Here is an 18,767-nt window from a genome sequence, read left to right as displayed (position 1 = left end):
ATCAGTTCTCCCATACTGTGTCCCACTTTCTCCGGATGCCGAACATTTCTCCATTTCTCTATTTTAGAAATGTGGAAGTCAAGCTAGAACTACACCCCCACAAGGCATAGCAGACTGATTTAAAATCTATTTCCCCATCTTATTTCAACAAGCAATATATCATCACACGACATATTTCTGCTCAGAGGCAGTGACATTTGTGACAGCGGGTAAGATTGAATCTGAGGGGGTGATAACCTGATCTGCCTAATGATAGGCAGATTGGCAGAGTTCTGCAAAAAGCTTTACGAGGCATGGGACGTAAATGCAGAGGCAGCGAGAGCATATATTCTATAGATTAAAAAAAAATTAGATATAAAATTGAATATTCATCTAAATGTCAGATACATTAATAACGCCTCACCACAGCCTTTTGCCAACAACAAAATATCCTGAATTTATTTCCCACCTCATTGCACTGGGGGAAGCCACTTGAGAAGTTGTAAATCATATTCAAGAGCTCACACCTCTAAACACTTCTGCTTAATTCTTTCTGTTCTCTGGTGCTTCTGAATTTCACTTTAACATTCATCCCCCTGTGTTTCATCGCCTCTGCTCCGCTCCTTCAGGCGATCCAAGCCTTATTTCTCTCTCCATTTAAAGGTTGCATTAGTTCAGAAGCTACCTTCTGCCCTTCGCTCTGGCTCATCTGTTTCAGCCAAGGCAATCATTTTAAAATAGGCCAGTTTGCAATAACTTTATTGAGCATAAAAATGCTTTTTAAAAAAAAGGAAAACACCAGTTCAAAGATCACACACTACTGAATGGCAAACATCATAAAGGGCACTGAAAAAACAGTTTTGAACCTTTACTTGAAGCAGGACCTTTAAGTTTACTTCTATAAATCTCAATGAAAAGTCACATGAAATAGGGTTGTCTGGGTCCTACATATAGCAGCAGCTGCAGTCATTTAAAAAGCTCCGCTGCATCTTTCCTCCGTGCTACTTTAAATCAGTGTGTTTGTTTTTAGTCCTCCACCCAAATGTATTTCAGGGACGCCCCCTACTCTTTTATATCTCTCTCTCTCTCTTTCATCTCTCTCTCTCTCTCTCTCTCTCTCTCTCTCTCTCTCTCTCTCTCTCTCTCTCTCTCTCTCGTTCTCTTTCCTTGTGTGCAGCTGACCTTTAGTACCAAACGCCCCCCCTTCCTCTGTTTGTATGGAATTGCTATGCTAATGTAGAGATGCTGCTAGTTTTTCTCTGTCTGGCTTCCTATCAGTGGGTCCTATACCACAATCCATCCGCCTCCAAATCAAATCAAGTCTCTCCCTCACTTTATGTTGCTTTCCCCCCCACTGCAATTCACGGCTCTCCATCTGATCGGGGGCGGGGGAGACAACAGCCTCTGTGTAACTTCTTTACCTTTTATCGCATCCTTGTATGCGCTTTGTTTGATCATGTGCGTGCTTGTGTGTGTGTTTATCGGCGATGCCGTTGTGGAAGCACATACGTAGCAGAATAACGCCCAATGATTTGACTGACTTTCTCTGAACCTAACCTTATCTTTCCCCGACAGCAAACTTTTGTCGACAGCACAGAAGATTCGTAGAACTTCAGATCAGAGGGTGTCAGAGAGAGGACTGACTTTGAAACGTGTTTTGACAGGATTTCCACCAGCGCAAATGATGGAAGAGGGGGGGGAACGGTTTTATCTAAAATTACACAACAAAAATGCCTGAACCTCAATCCCTATCCAGCATTTTGCCTCACATATCTCATGTAGGCAGTAATAATCCGATCAAATGCCCAGACTGCATTTTCATACATGTGATTGATGATTTGACTGCTTCTGTGAAGTATAATTGAATAGATTTGGGATAAATGCTGCAATAGCCACGTTGCAGAGAAACACACATGGACATTTTCTCACGGAAATGTCCACTTCCTCCTTTATATACCCCAAAGTATCATAAAAAGACATTTTAAGCCAAACTCAAAGCCCAAGAAATCCCACTGATTTAATTTTAAATCTTAACAACATGCCAGGAGAAATGAAGGGAGGTTAATGATATGTAAATGAAATATGGAAAAGTGCTGCAGTGTGAAGAAGAGAATATCAATTGATATTTTTTTTCTCTTTACAGATCTGCTCTAGTTGCTTCATGCAGTTTGAATGTGTTGGGTTAGTCGGAGCAGTCTTAATAAGTCAGGCTCTCATGCTAATTGTTGACTCTAATTTATTTAAGAGGCTCAAATGAGCACAAGTAATGCACCTAAACCACTGATGTCTACATCAGGGGTCTTACTACATTTAGCAATTTGAGATGCTGAGCTGTGAATATTAATGCGCAAGTCCTCAGGTAGTTGTCAGGGCTCAGGAAAAGGAAATGTGTTGATCTATATAAATATCTACTCTGCGTACTACATTGTCAGGAGAAAGTCAGTACAGAGGAGGGAGAATGAGAAATAGGGAACTTTCTCCACCTGACTTAAATCCCGCTAGCAGAGCCTTGTGTTTTGGCTTTGGCTTTGTTATTTGTTCTCTGTTTGACTCCTGGCACCATCCATTACGTTTTGCTTCACTTTTGTTTTATTTCTGTCCATGCCCTCATCCCAGAACCCTTTTGTACTTGTTCCATCCCCCACAGACCAACATTAGACCCCCACAAGTGCTTTGGATGGGACTCTGACGCAGCCGATGGTCACACACTGAGGACATGGGCCCCATTCCAAAACAGGCTGATGGGAAATGTTATCTTGAGTACTAAATGGAAAAAAGGAAGATTTGAATGAGCCACACATATGCCATTATATTCACATGTATGGATGCAAGGGTTACATTTTGTATCATTGCTGTCTTGCAAGGCATATAGTTTTTGTTTTATTTGTCCGGGTGAGATATCCCTTTATGAGATGGGAATAACATTTAATTTGTGGTGGTCACGAGTGGTGAAGAGGAAGTATTCAAATCCTTTACTCAAGTAAAAGTTGCACTTAAACAGTATGTAAAATGACTATATTGTATGTAAAAGTATTGCATTTGAAATGTCACTTCAGTAAAAATACTTACTGTGGCTGTTAAATAAATGTGCTGGTGTAAGAAGTGCAATATCCCCCTCTAAAACATAGTGAAGTAGAGGTCTAAAATAACAAAATGGATTTACTTAATTATGGGACTGAGTTACATTCCACCAGTGGTGATAACGGTATTGAAGAATTCAATAGCAATATGTCTATCTTCAAACCCCACTATAAACAGTTTTCATTGAAACTGCTTTATTACGACAAAGTAGTCCGATATGAAAACAGTTGACAGTGTGTTCTGTGAAGTACAGAGTAATTGGATATTGTATCTGGAAAGAGCAGTTGCTTTATGGGTTTTTAAGTGTTATTTTTAAATGCTGGGAGCACCACAAAAAACAATTCCACTCACCTTAATTGTTTTTTGGGGGGAGGCAGACATCTCTCCAAAAATAAATCTCTCAGAACTCGGGCAAATCAAACTCAAACTTTCTGTCGGGCTAGATACTACTTGAGAACATGTTTTTTTTGATGAGGTAATGTTTGCAACGGACCCTTTAAAGCAAGAACACACAGAGAAACAGCTGGTTTACTGTAGCTGGCTTCAGCATCTCCTCTGCTACTGATTGAATAACATGGCCTCTTTGTTACTACATGATAGATGATAACATATTACTTAAGTTGTGCCCGCTGTTCACTACGAATAAAACACTCATCAACTAAAAATTAATCATCTCTCCGAAGCAAGGGTGAGCCTCTGACAGCTCATTAATGTACCGCATATAGCCATCTGTAACATTAGCTTTATAGAACTGCAGGTCCAACACCAACAGATACCGAGTGCCTCTACCAATATGCTCATAATGGCCCGAGGACGCTGTGTTTTGGCCATGTTTAGATGAAGTGCGATTGACTATTTGTGCACAGACGTTCTAGTGAGCAACTGTGGGCATGTCTCAGTGGATTTAACGGACTTAAATGTAAATGATAGCAACTGTCTGGTCGACTGTTCTCTTAAACAAGAAATCCTAGCCAACGTGGTCTCACGCCTACTCATGAGTGTGTGCGATGAATACACTCACAGAAGGGGCACTGAGAGAATTGCAAAAATAGCCTAAGAGTGGGTGTTTCTATATTTTCCTCTCATTGTATCTGTGGCCTCCCTTCTGTTCTGTTTGTGTGTCTGGGTCTCTCAGGAGTAATATTCCTGCTCCAGTATCAGTTCTTTCTTGTGGTGGTTGTAAATGTAATGCTCATAGGAGATGGGTTGCTGAACCCAAATAAGTGCTTCTACTTTTTTAGGAGATTGATGTATATAGATCTTTATCCGGGCTTGTTGTTATGACAGCACCGGTATCATTTTTATGGCTACTAGCTGTAAGCGTGTACACAGTTTTGTGTCCATGTGAGGATGCCTCTGTGGTCCTGTGGGACTGCTCCAGCACCAGGAATGAACATCAGTCTCCATTACTCTACCCCTCTCTCTCCCATCCTTCATTCTTGCATTCCTCTCTCCTTCCCGCATCGCGCCTAGACTCCCTCACATTTGTCCGTGAGGTCTTCCTCTACAACGAAGCAAGTTGAAAAAATACTAGTTGTAGTGTCGTTATCCTTTCAAAGAGAGACAAAAGATCTGTAGGCTTGGCCACATGTTCACAAATGCATCAATGCTAAAAGCAAAAGAGGGGGGAGAGGGGTATTGTTAGATTGAATGACAAAAAGGAACAGTGTTGTGACAGTGAGCAGCTGGTGTTTCCAAGTGTTGACGGGCTCTGTTGTGTGTGTGTTGTGTATGTGTGTGTGTGTGTGTGCGTGTGTGTGTGCGTGGGCACTTGATGGAGACAGATTGTCCTGTGATTGTTCATTTCTGAGCAGGGCTCTGCTCATAGGGGTTATTGACGGCATCTGCGGGGGAAAAGAACAACATGACAAATGGCACTCAACCAAATGTCCCACTTCATTTCCCCCCTCAAGATATTTTCTACTGATCCAGTGCTAAGGCCTAAAACTCAGCATGTTTGTTTAATGACCAGACTTTAGACGGGTCGGAGATCTAATTTGAATGCTAATCTGTGGAAAGCAACCTACAGATTCGTGGGAGAAGCCACAGTCAAATAAGCATATTTGAAGACCAAAGTTTGAGCTCAGTTGGTTTGAGACCAATTGCTGCTAGTCAATGCTAGAAATGTATGTTGTCAAGTCGGTGCTTTTACTGTGTTTCCATGCTTTTACTGTCTTTGTGGGAATATGTGTTGTGTTTGCAAAGGGCTTGATTGCAACTACTGTGCTTGGTATGATTGGTGACATATACTGTGACGCTTTCTAACTGTGTGCAACTTGTGACCTCCAAGCTCTCACCTCCACCTGTGTTTACTGAAACCTGTAACAGGTACACATGCTGATCCAACAAATTGCCTCTGCCCCTGTGTGTGTTTGTGCGTGTTTGTGCCACAGGTCTCGGTCTATTAGTGGAGCCTCCTCTGGCCTCTCCACCAGCCCACTCAGCAGCCCACGGGTAAGTCACGACCCTCTATGTACTTTCAGACACACACATACACTTGGCGACACACACCTGTTAACCCAGTTCTCATTTATCTAGTTGTTCATGTTCAGGGATTAGATTAAACTCCTGCTGATCTAAAGACGCTCGTTACAGCTACATCGCCCGAGGCTTCTGACAAATGCACAGCACATTCATTATGAAAGTGTTATGGCTGTATCTCTCCGCACATGCAATACAGTGGACTTTTCCTCTTTATTATTAGTCTGAGATATAGCTTATTTTTCCTCTCCTTAAGTTTTAATTCACAGTTCAGATCTACCTTTGCGTTTTGTGGTCAGCAGGGATCCACTATGATAATCTCCTCTTATCCGGTGTTCATTCAGACTTTCCATGTGTCGATATCGTTGGATATTTCTGTTAAGTAAAACATGCTGATGAACTTCCTCGAGGGACGTCACAGCACAGCAAACTACCGTACCTTCTCCTAAAAGCTTCTTCTCTCTCTAGCCTATCTGCGTATTATCCCTGCTTTTGCTTTCTGTGGTCTGAGCTCTTTGGAAATCCAGCTCCAGGAATGCTTCAGAAAATCCAACTTTTCTTGCTCAGAGCTGGGGAGCTTGTGGTAAACTTTTCCAGCTGACTAACCTGAGAAGGATCGGGATTAGCCAGGATCCTAAAACGAGCTCCTCGCGCCACACAGGTTCTGTCAGGCTGATCTGAAAGGGAAATAGATTTCTCAGACCTAGCAAAGCCTGGATTGTGCTCTTAAGGAGAGGCTCCGTGTGGGGTTATTTTTTCAGATTTGTGTCTGGAAAAAGGGGAGGCATCCAAGAAAAATAGTTTATCAGTGCACCATTGTGGCTGCAATTTTACAATTACAAATCAAACTGATCAATAAACCTTACAGCAGAGATACCATAATGCTGTTCCTCCTGATATTGAGACAGCCCAACTTGCCCTCACAGCTGGCCTTTTGTCTCTCACACATGTCAGTGTCTGCTTGCTTTTCTCTGCCAGCATTTAACCTATGTTTTACATAGGTTAAATCCATCTTTTACTCTTTTTTAAATGTATTTAATCGTGTGTATTGCTTGCTGTTCTTGTTGTTCCCATTTCATTTATGTTTTCTTTTGACATGAGTCACTGAATGGTCTAACTGCATGTTTCTTTTCTTTTCTGTCTTTCTTTTTTGCCAATGCCTCTTTCTCTCCCGTGTATGCACACATCTTACCTGCCTCCATATTATTTGTCTGCCTCTTCCTTCTGGATGTGTGGTTGTTTGTTTTGCTACACTTTTATGTCTCATCTATGTGCTTGTGTGCCTGCATGTGTCCCTTTGTATTGCTTTGTTTTCTTCTCCTTCTCCACCTGCTCTGGCCCTTGGCTGTAATCGTGCTGCGTGTCTTCACACTGTGTCCTCTCACTCCAGCCTGTCAGAAAGTTCTGTGTACCGCCTCAGTCCCCAGACTTGTCGCAGTCCCCTAATACAAGCCCCTGCCCATCCCCTGAGCCCGTCCCCAATCGCACAGGGCCCCGTATCTCCACCCCAAATTCACTCGCTCCAAACAGTGAGCCCCTGCCGGCAGCACTCAACAAGACGCAGACATTCCCCACCAAGCCCAAAGTTCTCCCCAAGCCCCTCCAAGCCACACGATCCAACCCGCTCCTCGAAAACTCAGATCCAGCATCTGCAGCCAAATCCGAGCCATCAAGTCCCTGCCAACTCCCATTACATCCACCCTCTGCCTCGGTGCCCCCAACCCCTACTTCTCCTTCCTCACCGTCACCCTTTTCCCCATCCTTCATCTCCAGTGTTCCATTCCCAAATAGCCCCCAGGTACGGCGGTCCCATTTTACTACCAACCCCCAGCTCTCTGTGACCTTCAGTCCAGCGGTGCCCCTGTCGCCCATCCGGTTACACCACTTCCACCCCGTGGTGCCGGTGCTTTCTTCATTCTCTGACCACCAGCCCAAATCTATCCCGCTCATACAGGTTACACCTCACCCCTCCCCTCGAGGCAGCCCCCTCCCCACCCCAAAGGGCACTCCGGTGCACACTCCCAAGGACAGCCCGGCCGGGACCCCCAACCCCACGCCGCCCCCCAGCCCTTCCATCGGAGGCATGCCTTGGAGGACACGCCTCAACTCCATCAAAAACAGCTTCCTGGGCTCACCACGCTTCCACCGCAGAAAACTTCAAGGTACTGACATTCCAGCACATTTCTATGGTAAACTCTGAATTATCTTGTGTTAATTTCACCCCTCCTTAAATCGTAAATTTACTTCTTATCTTTCTCTTTTTTCTGAACTTTAACCTTGCTTCCACAGTTCCCACACAAGAGGAGATGTCCAGCCTCACACCAGAGTCTTCCCCAGAGTGAGTTGATACTATACCACCACTTTCATCACTATGCATAGCCTGTCATCCCCTCAGTCATTGGCTCAAACAGGCTGGTTTTTGATAGCATGATGATTTGGAAAGAGTTACATCCGTGAATGTTTGATTTGTGCCTGTCGAGTTCCCTGTAATGATCTCAGGTCTGGTCTGGGCTGGAGAAGCAGCAGCGTAGCAGGAGGTATTGGGTTGGTTATGAGGGAGGTAAGGTAGCCTGTGTGATGTTGTTGCGCTCCCAGGGGCCTGATAACTCAAAGTTGGCCTACATATGGCTGGCTCTCTGGCTTGGCCATTTCCACCTGGTTGAGAAGAACATCCTGGCTGGAAGGAGTTGGAGAGATGGCTGGAAAAGATTTTTTTATATTAATATGCCACAGAACCGGAGTCCATATGGCTTATTAGTGGGTGTAAGTATACTTTGGCCAGTGGTGATTTCATCTACCTCAACCTTTCTGGACCTACAGTTCTGTTCACATAGAGGCTCAATTGTCTCTACATCATACATACATACATATGCATTAACACATACCACATATTTGCACATAAGGTGAAGTTTCAGAAAACTTTTCTCCCTTAGCTTATTTCCCTCAGGGTATCCTCCGTTTGCTCCTTTCCATTTTGAGAGAGAGAGAGAGAGAGAGAGAAAGAGAGAGAGAGAGAGAGAGAGAGAGAGAGAGAGAGAGAGAAAGAGAGAGAGAGAGAGAGAGAGAGAGAGAGAGAGAGAGAGAGAGATATCTTCACCAGCTCTTCATTTTTATGGATGGATAGATGTATGGTTTGAAGGGTTGGTTTTAACAAGGAAGCAAAACGAAGACAATAGAATATAAACGTACAGCTGACAAACTGTTTTTTTCTTCCTGTCTTTTCCCCACAGACTTGCCAAAAAATCCTGGTTTGGTAACTTCATCAACCTGGAAAAAGAGGAGCAGATCTTCATTGTCATTAAAGACAAGCCTCTCAGCTCCATCAAGGCAGACATCGTTCAAGCCTTTCTCTCGGTACACACTCACAGTGTCTTCCTTCCTTACTTCATCCCTGCCTCTACTCCCACCAGATCCCTGTACCACAACTTTTCTCTGTAAATCTGAATATGCAGCAGTATTACCTGTGCATCTGCTGTTGCAGGACGTTGCCTTTTCTAACAGCACCGGTGATTGGCAATGCTATGCGGCAGGCTTAGAGTGTTTGCTAACATGCTTCTGATTTATGTAGCAATTCAGGAAACTGCTTGTGTTCAGTGCTTCTGTTTTCTCTCTGACTGCAGACTCACTTGAGGTCAATAGAAAATCAACAGAGAGCATTGATCATTAGCATATAGATGCTTTGCCCTCTATATCGTTTATTGAGCATGTGTGTGTGTTTAAGTGTATATTTAGATGGGTAGTGAGAGAAATTGAGAGATAGTGTGAATTGTATCTTGGTGTGTGGGGTGTTTTATAATCAGGGTTTCCCAGCAAGCGCGGCAGAATCTGTATCAACAAACGTTCAGCAGTGGGTTGATATTCAGTGTACATAATTGAACAAAACCTACCCTCACCCCTGTTAAATTTAACAAAGTCTCAATAAATGCAAACTCTGCCAGTGCAGGTCAATGTCAAATCAGTGTCCCCATCCTTGGAGGTAGCTCTGTTCCCCTCTGGGTTATGCAAGCTGGTATTCCAGACAGGAGATTGACACCTGAATCAGTGGAATTATACCTCTCGGCACACTCGTATTAATGGAATGTCAAACCCTCTCCAGCACTATGGCGAAACGTGACGATTTCAGAGCTCACCTGTTCATTGTGCATACAAATTCATTTTAGGTGGGAGAGTGCAATGTTGTTGGATGACTCAAGATTACATTAGCTTAAGTCTCCCTGGCATGCATGGCTACTCCACGAGGCATTAATCTCCTTAGAGTTCCAACTGTGGCTCGTAGTATGTGGAGAGTATTTTAATGAGGGTGTATTCACCTTGTCGTTTACGAGGTGTGAAAAATAAAGTAACATCAATGCTCCCTATGTATAATCCCATTACTCACCTTTTTTTTACTACATATTTTTCTTTTTCTTTGTCCATTTTGCCTTTACTCAATGCTCTTCTTCCTTTCTCCCAGATCCCCAGCCTGAGCCACAGTGTGATCTCCCAGACCAGTTTCCGAGCAGAGTACAAGTCCACAGCCGGCCCAACAGTCTTCCAGAAGCCGGTCAAATTCCAGGTTGATATCACCTACACGGAGAGCACAGCGGCCACGAAGGAGAACGGCATCTACTCTGTCACCTTCACCCTGCTCTCAGGTCAGGACACTGTCATCTCACACCAAGCTCCTCACCCTCATTTTCTCTACCCGCTAATCCTGCAAGCATTGGGCACAATGAACCAGGTGCAAACCCAACATCTGGGAACCGCAGGTCTGTGAGCCAATTAGAAGAGGGTAGGGTCCCAGTACACATTATGGGATCTTGAATAAACAGCATTCCATCTCATCTGTCTTACCGAGGTCTAGGGAAATCAAAGTCACAAGTCACTTTGAAAAGTGTGGAAAAGTATCCCTTGCATGTCGAGTGGAATGCTGTCACACTCAAAAAAACTCACTGCCAAAAAGAAAGGCTGCCTAAGGTTTTTTGCAGTCCTGAATGCTTGATAAGATTTCCCCCCCAAACCTCTCTGAGTGTTAGAAGATGAGGTCTGGCTATGCAAGATTACATACTAAGCAATCATGTGTGCATGCTTAGTCTTGCAGGAACACATGCATGCTCTCTCTCACTCTCTTTCTCACTCACACACACATTTGAGCAGAATGGAGTGTAATAGCCTGCTGGTTCGTCCCTGTCCCATACTGTATACAGCAGGTATACAACAGGAGCTTACAGTAACACCCCTCTCTAGCCTCCATGTATCATCTCAGGCTCTCTGCAGCTTCTCCAGCTCACATTTCACACAATGCACACCCTTACTTTTTCTTCTCTTAATGAATCTGTCTGCCTAAAGTCTGCCTTTGTGCTGCGACCTGTAGATTGTTTTGCAACAAATATGTCCTGTCCGTGTGGCTGTGTTTAGGACCCAGTCGGCGCTTTAAGCGAGTAGTGGAGACGATTCAGAGCCAGTTGTTAAGCACGCATGACCAGCCAGGGGTCCAACAGCTGTCTGGTGAGTAGGAACTCCTCCTTTCAAAAGAAAAATATTTCAAAATCTTATCCAAAACCTCTCCACCCTTACCCCCACCGCCTCATCCGCCCATCCGCCCATCACACCCCCACACGAACCACTCTCACCGCTGAAGCTAAGCTAAATCCTGCCTTCCTCTTCCCCCGTGCTTGAAATCCCTGAACCGGTTCTCAAAACGGCTTCCTTTGCATGCCCGCGCCTCGCTGCCATGAAAGAGTGGGAGTTGCTCTCAAGCACCGACTGCGGGTCAAATGTTGTCTCGTTGGCCTGGCAGTGAAGATTAGAGTGGAGGTAGGGTAAGCTGATTTGCATTCTGTTACTCCTACTTCCAAGACTGATCGTCGGAGCTTGTCACCATGGCAACACCACTGCACCTCAACGCACTCCCACAATGCACTGCACCGCACTGTGACACCACACCTGCTTTCTCTCTCTCTTTCTCTCTCTCTCTCTGGGTACTTGTACAATAGGACCTCCTCCACCTGTTTTCCCTTGTCCACCAGCCTCTTTTGGCGCCTCCAAAGGCACCAAGGAGAGATAAAAAACCTCTGACGGGTGACCTCAATCCCCACCTAACCGTTCACCTGTGAACTTTGAGACGTAATTTAAATATCCCTCCATCATCTCATGAGTTGTGGGGTTGATGTTGAGGCACTGGACCTGTAAGTCCATTCTTTCCCCAGTGTGGCTACGTCCTTTTCGCTCAGCACACAGCCTGGAAGACAAAAAGGAAAAGAAGAGAGAAATAGGGACCCCACTCCTCCCCGTCTGCTCTTAGCATGTCCTTCCTCGTGAATCACTGCTCTGTTTGAGTGCGTCTTAGTCGTCATCGTCTTGACAACAGCTCCACTTGCTGGTCACATGGGGAAACGCCACCAGCCTGAAATACACCGTTTTTATCAGGTGTGCTGAGTTCTTGGGATGTCAATTTCATCTCATGCGTGAATCATAAAAGCGATGTCTCTATGTTTGTGTCTTTAACCCTTTAAATCCATTTCCAATTCCATGTCGGACTTTTTTGAACAGTCACCTTGCCATCATACAGCTTTTGGTCTGTTCCCATAAGTTGCGAGTGTGAGCTGTATCTTTGCACTGTGGTTTTTAGGCAATATGTCTCTCACTGGCACTGAGCAATGAACAGCAGTTATCGCAGCTGTTGTGATTATCTTACCTCACTAGGTTTTCCAATTACTTCTGATATTTCATGTTTAGGCTTATTAACAGACTGAAGTTTGAAATTAGAATAAATTATATTACATTAGGTTCAAATGACTGCTGAGGGGGTTTTCAGCAGCAGATATGTACTATGTATAATATGAGAACCATTTATCAATAAGAGGGTACTGAAAATATGACAAAAAACCTAAATAATTATACGCTGTCTAAATTAATTTCATGCCCTTACACCATCAGAGTATCGCTCACCGTAATATAAATCTTAAAACAGGTCAACGTGTACTTATCAGTAATTTGAAAAAATGTGTTAAACTCAATTTCCTCCACCTCCCTACTTCCTTGTGACCTCCTAACACACTTTGTGTGCTACCTGACCACAGGGCCTTTTCAGAAGGTCACTGGCTGTAATTAAGAATTAAATTGGCTTTGCATACCAATGTGTGTCAAACAAAAGGCTTCATCAAGTCTTGGTCATTATGTCGCCTAATCACCCTTAACAGACGCATACCTGGGAGCCCAGCTTAGGAAGACAATAGGAGGGCGTGGAACAATAAAAGGAGTGTAGCATACTTTAGGACTGCAGAGCAGAACCATTCATTTAGAGGTCACTGTCTCCGTTTTATGAAGCAGGCGAGATCATTAAGATTCATGAGTTTTCCTGCCATTTTTGGAAATGTGCAGATTTGGGGCGGAGTGAAGTGAGTAAATGGGGAAAGTATGCACACATGAGAAGGGAAAGAGGGAACATTTCAGAGAAATTGGCTGCAACCATTTTCCAGCAGGATAATGGAGCAGGCGAAGCCAACTGTGGCACATTTGCGCTTCTACACACAGACACACACACATGGGCAACACACAAACACATTCACGATTAGATGAAGTTTGCCGAATTGCTGCTGTCTTAACACTGGCAGCATGTGCATATTGTCAGAGAAATTCCACTTTCCGACAGTCTTTTAGTGCAGATACACAGACACAGACTCTCAGGTCCAGTGTGTGAGTGTGCGTTTTGTCGTCTGTGCAGCAGCCCTGCCGATGCTGTCACTGTTCATTTGTCGGCCCAAAGGACTCTATTGTGCAAATGCATCTTCTGCCACCTATTCACATAAACTTGTGACTGAGAGTTTTCATAGTTGCGCTGTGCAATGGCCCTCAACAAAAAGAACTCTGACTCTTTATTTGCTCCTTTTCTCATGTTTTGTGTCCTTCCCACTTCACCTGCAGTGGGGCACTGCAGAAAGATCATTTGCATGCATACTCTATGACGCGCACACACACACAAAACACAAACTCAGCAATAACAGTTAGAAAGATATAAACTTGTGTTATTTAGCATATTCACCCATTTTATTCAGCACACAGCATGAGCTGGACTTTTTCTTACTTCAAAGAGTTGGCACAATGATAATGTAGCCACCCGGCGTGTTTGATGTCTTTGTCCAGGTTTAATCGTTAGCGACAGTGTAAAACTCTGAACTGAAGTGTAGAAATGTGTTGATCAAAGGTTGTCTCTTTCCTCCAAACATTACTGTGTTAGATGCACTTCTCTTACAGTGGCCACAAGGTAGACAGCCTCAACATCAGTGTTATAATGAAGCCTGCGAAATCTCCACAAACAGTTAGGTTTAGCAAAAGGAGAGGAGACAGAGACTCATTATCCTTCACGGGCAACGTTGCCTTGAGACGACCAGCGTTCTCATTATCCACCTTCCATCATCTGCCCGGCTTCTGGCTGTCCCAAACTGCTTGGGCACCGACTCACACAGATGACACGCCCCGCTTCCTCTTTCTGCATCGCACAGTTTACCCATTGAAGAAGTTTCCTGTAGTATCCGGCTACAGAAGCCGATGCTGACTCTGGTCAGCGCCCCTATTTGCTTTAATTTCTAGTTTGAGATTGAATGGCTCTTGTGTGTTTTCATGGGTTGTGCTGTTACATGTGCATGGTTTATCGTCCTGACATCCTCGCTGTGTCTGTCAGTCATCCTCGCCTCTGCTTGTTCTGTCTTACGTGTAGCCTCGTCTCTGTCCTGTGAACATCATTGTTCATTAGTTTGTTTGTTCTCTTTCTTCTCTCTTTTCCCCTTTTTTGTCCCCCCCCCCCGTCTGTGTACCTAGGCAGCCCATTGAGTAACTTCTTTGACGTAATAAACCAACTTTTTTCAGACGAGAAGAACGGACAGGTGCCCTACCCGTCTGGCACGCCCACCAAGCACTGCCCCTCGCCCATTCACGTCCGGAGGCACGAGCCAGAAAATAATGACACCAAATGCCCCGCCGCGGGCCGAGACAGAGTCAAGTTGTCGGTGGCATCTTTGGGGACACAGGAGGAGTCTTAGATCGAGAGGCTGTGTAGTCGAGCCAGTGCTAAAACCCATCCCAGTATCACTATAAACCAGTGGCACAGAGAGAGAATATTTGTACATAACTAGGTGTACATAATAAGTTGTGTACATTCTTTTTGTATAAAACTACTTTATATAGATAGAAATATATTAAGAGAATCAAAGTAATATTTTATAAACAGCATACTGCACCTACATGACAAACACACACACACACACACACATCAGTCCTTCCACTCCCTTTCTCATTACCGTTAGCATCCACCATCATCATCCCCCCCTCTACCTCAACCATCTAATCGTCTATGACCTTTGCTCTGATAACCTGTGTGATGACCTGACTTGTTTCTGATACCAGGAATTATCCAGAAAACCTATTAAGCCCCGCCTCCAGCACCCTGCTCTGTTCGCCTTCCCTCGACCACCCTTCCACCCCCCGAGCATGCCGATAGAGATGGACGTTTGTTGACGGAGGACGTTTTATTAGAGGTGCGCTGAAAAGGGTGGGGGGTTACCATGGAAACAGACCCCTTCACGCCGACTTCTACCTTCATCTCCCTCTGCGCCCCTTCTCCACCTCTGGCAGCCATCAGTAGAAGTAGATGAAAATACCTTTTGTGTTCCCCCCATTTTAGGAACACGCAGACACGCGCATGTGCACAGCTAATCATAATGAAACAAAAAACGCACACTTCCCGAACCAAGCCGCCCCTTTCCTTTCAAGGAGTATTCATCACTATGAAAAGTATTTTACAAAAAGACACTACACACACAAAACACATGCTTACATGCACAGGTCCAGTTTGCACAGAAAACTCTGGGATGTATTAACAAGAACATGAACAACGACAAAAAGAAGACTGACTGATTCAGAAGAGGAGAGAAGGGGGAGATGTTTTGTAGAACGCCCAAAACGGCCGACGCGGATGTTTGCTGGATTGTATTTGTTTGCTTTTTAATGTACTTACTTTGTGAAAAACTGGGTTTAAAATACTGACTTTATTAGACTTAACACTATTGCTGCAAATGAACTGGAATTGTGATTTCAGAGAGGAGCTGGGTGTGAGCAGGGCAGGGCAGAGGGGAGATGATGTGATTATTTGGGGTAGAGGGGAGGGACGAGGGTGGGTATTTGGGTATTTAAAATGAATGATCTATTCTGTTGTACAGACTGATATCATTTCTTATGTATAAAAAAATGAAATGTCTAGTTGTGACACTATGTTTAGATACCATAGGGTCAGGTTGCTAAACCTGCGCCTGCCACATACTGTAATTTTAAATTATTCTGTGTATTTTTGTTACATGATCATTTATGTCCTTGTTTGATTGAACTAATTATGATCAACACATTCCTGTTTGTGTTATTTGCAGCACTTTGTCTTTGGTTTTCCATTTATACCTCTCTCTTAGCCTCACTTACCAGCAGTAGAAGTAGAGGAACAAAAAAATGATGACGTGACAAATGCAATTGTGGATATTTTTGTATTTCTGTCCTTATTTATTCACGTTTCTCCATCACACTGTTTGATTTCCTAATTTATTATAACTTGGCTATTTATATGAACAAAGCTGTTAGGTCAGTTGAATGTTATTTATTACCCTCTTGTGTGTTCGTAAATGGGGCAACATTTGAAGAAAAAAAATACCTTTTTTTCTTTAGTTTTGGTCTACATTTAACAGAATTATGTGAACATCGAGTAACAAATTCTCTTTTTCCCTGACCTCTCTGTAGAGGGAAAGAGAACTTGTGGGAACTCTTGAAAAAAAAAACATTTACCAGTAATTTAAGAATGTAGACTTAGCCTCTTTTTGGAGAGGGAATATGCTCTTCTATTGATATTTGTCAGTTTCATATTATTGTGCGTGTAGGCTGGGCCTGAAGAGAAGGACTCTACAGATCCCAATCTACTTCTTCTTTTTGTAAATATACAGACAACCCGTGGGGGTTGATTGTCTTCTCAACCATGCTGGAGATTCCTGCTCTATGCTTTTAGTCTGTAGTGCTGTGTGCATGTCAAACATGAGCTTTTCTTTGCATGGCTTTAGTGTTCATGTTCCATGCCAAACTCACTCCTTCTCTCAGCCTTCATCAATTCTCTTTCCACAAAATTACCTTTTAACGTTTTAAATCTCCTCTCTATCCCCTAATTCTTACCCCCTCTGCTTTTATTTCTGGCCTTCTTTTTTATTGTTCCTTCAATCCCACTAATCTTTCCCTACCTCCTCCTCTTATTTTGAGCACAAAGTTTTGAACGATGCTTCCTTTACTCTGTACCTCTCCCTGGAAGGCTGGGATGTCTGCTCTCTCTACCTGGTGGTAGAAGAGACACAGTGAGGGGATATCAGTACACAAACACAAAGCAATACCCTATCGTTCACTTTCCTTTCTGTTTTTTTAAATGGGAAGCTAGCAGCACCAAGGACATCTGATGATTCTGAGGACCAGAGCGGTCTTTTGACAGAGCAGGAACAAAACTGACTGATGTAATCCCCATATAAAATAACTGTGAGCATCTACAGTGCTGAAACAAATAAACTCATTAAGTTATGCTGTGTTTGTTTTCCTTCTTTGTACATGTATGGGTGTATATAAGTGTGGACCTAGAGTAAATGTCCATTGTGTAAACCATAGGGTTATGGTTTTTTAATAATAAAAAATATTAAGTGCTGCAAAGCAACCAAATTTCAGCTAAACCCCAAAACAAGTGTTGATGTATGGAGGCAATCATCTCAAAGTTGTTGTATAAGACACATCTTACAATCTTGCCAAAACAAATCAAACTCACCAAGCTGCCTTCCAACAAAGCAGCAGCTGAGTTGCGGTGAAGTGCAGAAGTGTGTGCACGTTGTACGCAACTAGAGATGCAATGATTGCAATTTCCTTGGCCGATTTTGATTTCTGAAACGGACCCGAAAAATATATTCAGCAGTCCCGAAGTCAGTGTAAACGGTCAAAAATTCTAAATGTTATCCTTTTACTTTGTTCATGTCTTATATAATGGTTATTTACATAAAACACACAATTAAAATGAGTGTGATTTTATTTATTTGCTTGGATTAAAAAACAAGCTTGATATTAGTAGTATTTTTTTAGTAGATTACAAGCTGCTTGGTGCTAGTGTAAAAATGTGGTCATTTTTCCCTCTCTAATATCAATTTTATATTGCTGTGAAAACAGCTTTATTTATTCAAGTTTCATGCCAAGAGCTACATTTTACAAGAGATTCCAAATGAACATGATCATGATAGCGTTATAATTGACGTTTGCCTGAAAAGTCATTTTTACTGCTGACTTTTTAACAATATTTTAGGAAATATAATATACAACTTTTTCATACTATATACTATATATTTTTAGACTCACTGTGCCTTTTTAATATAATTACTGAGACTGAGACTGACTGACAGGGAGCTGCACCTAGAATTAAAAACATAAAACAAAAACATACTTTTTTTTTTTTTTCGACGTATGACGTTTTTATGACTTCAGCATACTCTACCATGTCTTATTTGTCGACATGCTGTATGACTATTTTTTATGCTTATGTAAAAAATGATCGACCTTTTAATAATTACCTACTGATGCTAATTGAGACCGGTGATCCATTAACCCTAAAGCAGTAATGTAATACTTTGTCACCAAAGGTTTTAGGAAGAGTTAACTTAACGTTACTCGGCTTATATGATTATCTCTTGAATATAAATCAAGTACGTTGAGAGATATACAATTTATACAGCTTTTTTATCAAGACAAAAGGCAGCAGGCTATTCGTCTACAGGCCAGTCTCTCCCGGTCCAATATGGCGGTGACGTTGTCGTGCGAGCCAGAGGCCAATGAGGCATCTTTGGAGCGACTTGAGTGCAGCGTCAAGTGCGACTTTTATAATCATTGAAAAAACGTTTTGCTTTACACAACCAGTAAATACTGCTCATAAGTCACTTTACTTAAAGCTCATAATAGCATGTTATTGATGTTTGTCAAACATTGTTCCATTTAAAAAACATATGATTTAAAGTGTGTTCTCCATAGATCTACGTGTGCTGATATCTATTCTCAGTTTGAGCTTTTTGATGCTTCCAGCACCTTATTTAAGATAAAGCTGGGTGGTTATTCTGCAGAAACTTGATTTCATTTTAGGTCAAGTTAAAGGTAAATTTAGACCAGTTTTCAATGTATCTTTATAGGTGTCTTAAATT

The 18,767-nt window shown here is 42.9% G+C and overlaps 1 protein-coding gene across 1 annotated transcript in view; it reads left to right on the top strand.

Annotated features, from left to right (window-relative positions):
• Positions 1-14,561, top strand: part of LOC306740882 (serine/threonine-protein kinase BRSK2-like) — a gene marked incomplete at both ends in the record, with an annotated part of 148,087 nt that extends 133,526 nt beyond the window's left edge. The window contains 7 exons of the mRNA XM_079223120.1: positions 5,454-5,514; positions 6,932-7,703; positions 7,831-7,879; positions 8,772-8,895; positions 9,995-10,175; positions 10,939-11,032; positions 14,345-14,561. Of these exons, the coding sequence (XP_079079246.1) occupies positions 5,454-5,514; positions 6,932-7,703; positions 7,831-7,879; positions 8,772-8,895; positions 9,995-10,175; positions 10,939-11,032; positions 14,345-14,561 (1,498 nt within the window). The remainder of the gene's footprint in view (positions 1-5,453; positions 5,515-6,931; positions 7,704-7,830; positions 7,880-8,771; positions 8,896-9,994; positions 10,176-10,938; positions 11,033-14,344) is intronic.
• Positions 14,562-18,767: the final 4,206 nt, after the last annotated feature.

This window comes from Taurulus bubalis, assembly GCF_910589615.1.
Source record: "Taurulus bubalis genome assembly, chromosome: 9".
In the NCBI taxonomy this organism is placed as follows: Eukaryota; Metazoa; Chordata; class Actinopteri; order Perciformes; family Cottidae; genus Taurulus; species Taurulus bubalis.
This window is presented reverse-complemented; position numbering and strand designations above follow the sequence as displayed.